This window comes from Grammomys surdaster, unplaced genomic scaffold, assembly GCF_004785775.1.
Source record: "Grammomys surdaster isolate TR1022 unplaced genomic scaffold, NIH_TR_1.0 138, whole genome shotgun sequence".
Lineage (NCBI taxonomy): Eukaryota > Metazoa > Chordata > Mammalia > Rodentia > Muridae > Grammomys > Grammomys surdaster.
The window spans coordinates 9,152,712-9,154,572 of NW_021604596.1; the positions used below are offsets into that span (position 1 = coordinate 9,152,712).

The window sequence follows — 1,861 nt, forward strand, 5'->3', positions numbered from 1 at the left end:
GAAGGAAGGAAGGAAGGAAGGAAGGAAGGAAGGAAGGAAGGAAGGAAACAAGGAAACACTTGGCCATTTACACAACAGATCCCAAAAAGTTCCTCTGCATTGCATTGTGGTTTTTGAGACAGGACATCATATAGCTAGCCATGTACACTTGGTCCTCCTGCCTCTCACCTCCCAAGAGCTGAGATTATAGGGGTGCACACCACACCTGGCTTTAGAAAGCTACTTTTAAGGATCTATAGAGGTGCCTCAGTGGCTCAGTAATGAAGTACTGCTTCACAGCATGAGGACCTGGGTTCAGATCCCTAACACCCACCTGAAAAAGAATATACAGTCTGTAGGTCAGCCCTTAAGCACGGAAACAGTCAGACCTCAGGGCTCTGATGGCCAGTCAGTCATCCAAAATGATGATCTAAAAATGGTGATCTTCAAGTTCAGTGAAGAGACCTTGTCTCAAAAAAGTAATAATAATAAAATAAGTTGGAAAGAGAAAAAATGCCTAAAGCTAACTTCTAGCCTGCAAGTGCACATGCAAATGAGCACATCTGCCCACGCACAGCCATGCCCCACACACACTCAAAGGAAATTCCTTCAAAGCACATATTACCAATAGTAAAATATGAAGACTGTGAATTATTACTGACCATACAATGCCCTACAAAGAGCGGGGTACAACATCGTTGAGATTGGTGTATGTACTATTTTGATTTGAGTTTTAGTCTTCTTAAAAGCCATGATCTGAAAAGAGAATGACTGGTGAACATCTGCAGACATGACAGTTAAGAAACCCTCTGAACTCTCTTACAGAGCTGCCAGCCAAGGGCCAGTCTGTCTCCTGATGTTGGATCCACAGTGCAAAGAAAATACTGATGAGCTGTGATAGTCACTACTTAGTGGAATCATTATTTTTGAGAATTCCTGTAAATAAGTTCTGTATTTCTGCATTTATTAATGATTTAAAATACTAGACTTTTATGTTTATAAAAGTAAATCATAATGTACTTAATGGAAATGAATTTACTAGCTTATATTTATGCTACAAATTATACTTTATTATGTATTTTCTTGATATATTTTTAATGAATGAAATATTTCATTGTTTTCAATAAGCATGCTACTGGATATAAATTTTCTCTATTTAAAAATAAAACAGAGACTATTTTATTATTCAAATTATGTATTAGGTATGATAGTGAATCTTTGTTCTCCGAAGTTCTAATAAAGTTTTGTACAAGTATACAAGAAGCTTATTAGTGATAACATCCTCATAAATAATAAAGCTATTTGTTTAATACTTTGCAGGATTTCTGCTTTTTATGTTACCAGGAGGTTGGTAAGTTACTAGCTTGCATGTTAATATCATTTTATTCAAGGATTATTAAGTCTTCCAAAAAACTAACATAAAAATTCAAAGTAGGGTCTAGAGAGATGTCGTTTGGCATTTAAGAGTGCTTGCTGTTCTTTCAGAGGATGGGGGTTCAGTTTCCAGCACCCACTTTTGGTGAGTCACAACACTCAGTAACCAACTCAAGATCCAAGGGCTCTGATAATGGTCTTCTAGCTTCCACAGGTGCATTCACACACACAAGCAAATACAGAAGCACATACACATAAATGATATATCTTTTTAAATACAAAGGGGTCAGATGGTCTAAACTAAAGTGTGCTGGATAATTTTTCTCTACTCAATACGTTTTTTTTCTGTTAGAAATATCTACCTGTACAACCAGACTTATATTAGAGATTTGTTTCGTAAACTAATGAAGCACCTGGGCATGGTGCCACACACCCTTAATCCCAGCACTGGAGAGGCAGAGGTAGACAGATTTCTGAGCTCAAGACTAGCCTGGTCTATAAAGCAAGT

General features: G+C 37.2%; 1 protein-coding gene across 2 annotated transcripts in view; it reads left to right on the forward strand.

Annotated features, from left to right (window-relative positions):
* Window positions 1-1,119, forward strand: part of Cep126 (centrosomal protein 126) — a 51,528-nt gene extending 50,409 nt beyond the window's left edge. For both annotated transcript variants that reach the window (XM_028763390.1, XM_028763391.1), the window contains one exon: window positions 805-1,119. In XM_028763390.1, the coding sequence (XP_028619223.1) occupies window positions 805-867 (63 nt within the window). In that variant the 3' untranslated portion in view covers window positions 868-1,119. The remainder of the gene's footprint in view (window positions 1-804) is intronic.
* The last annotated feature ends 742 nt before the right edge of the window (window positions 1,120-1,861 follow it).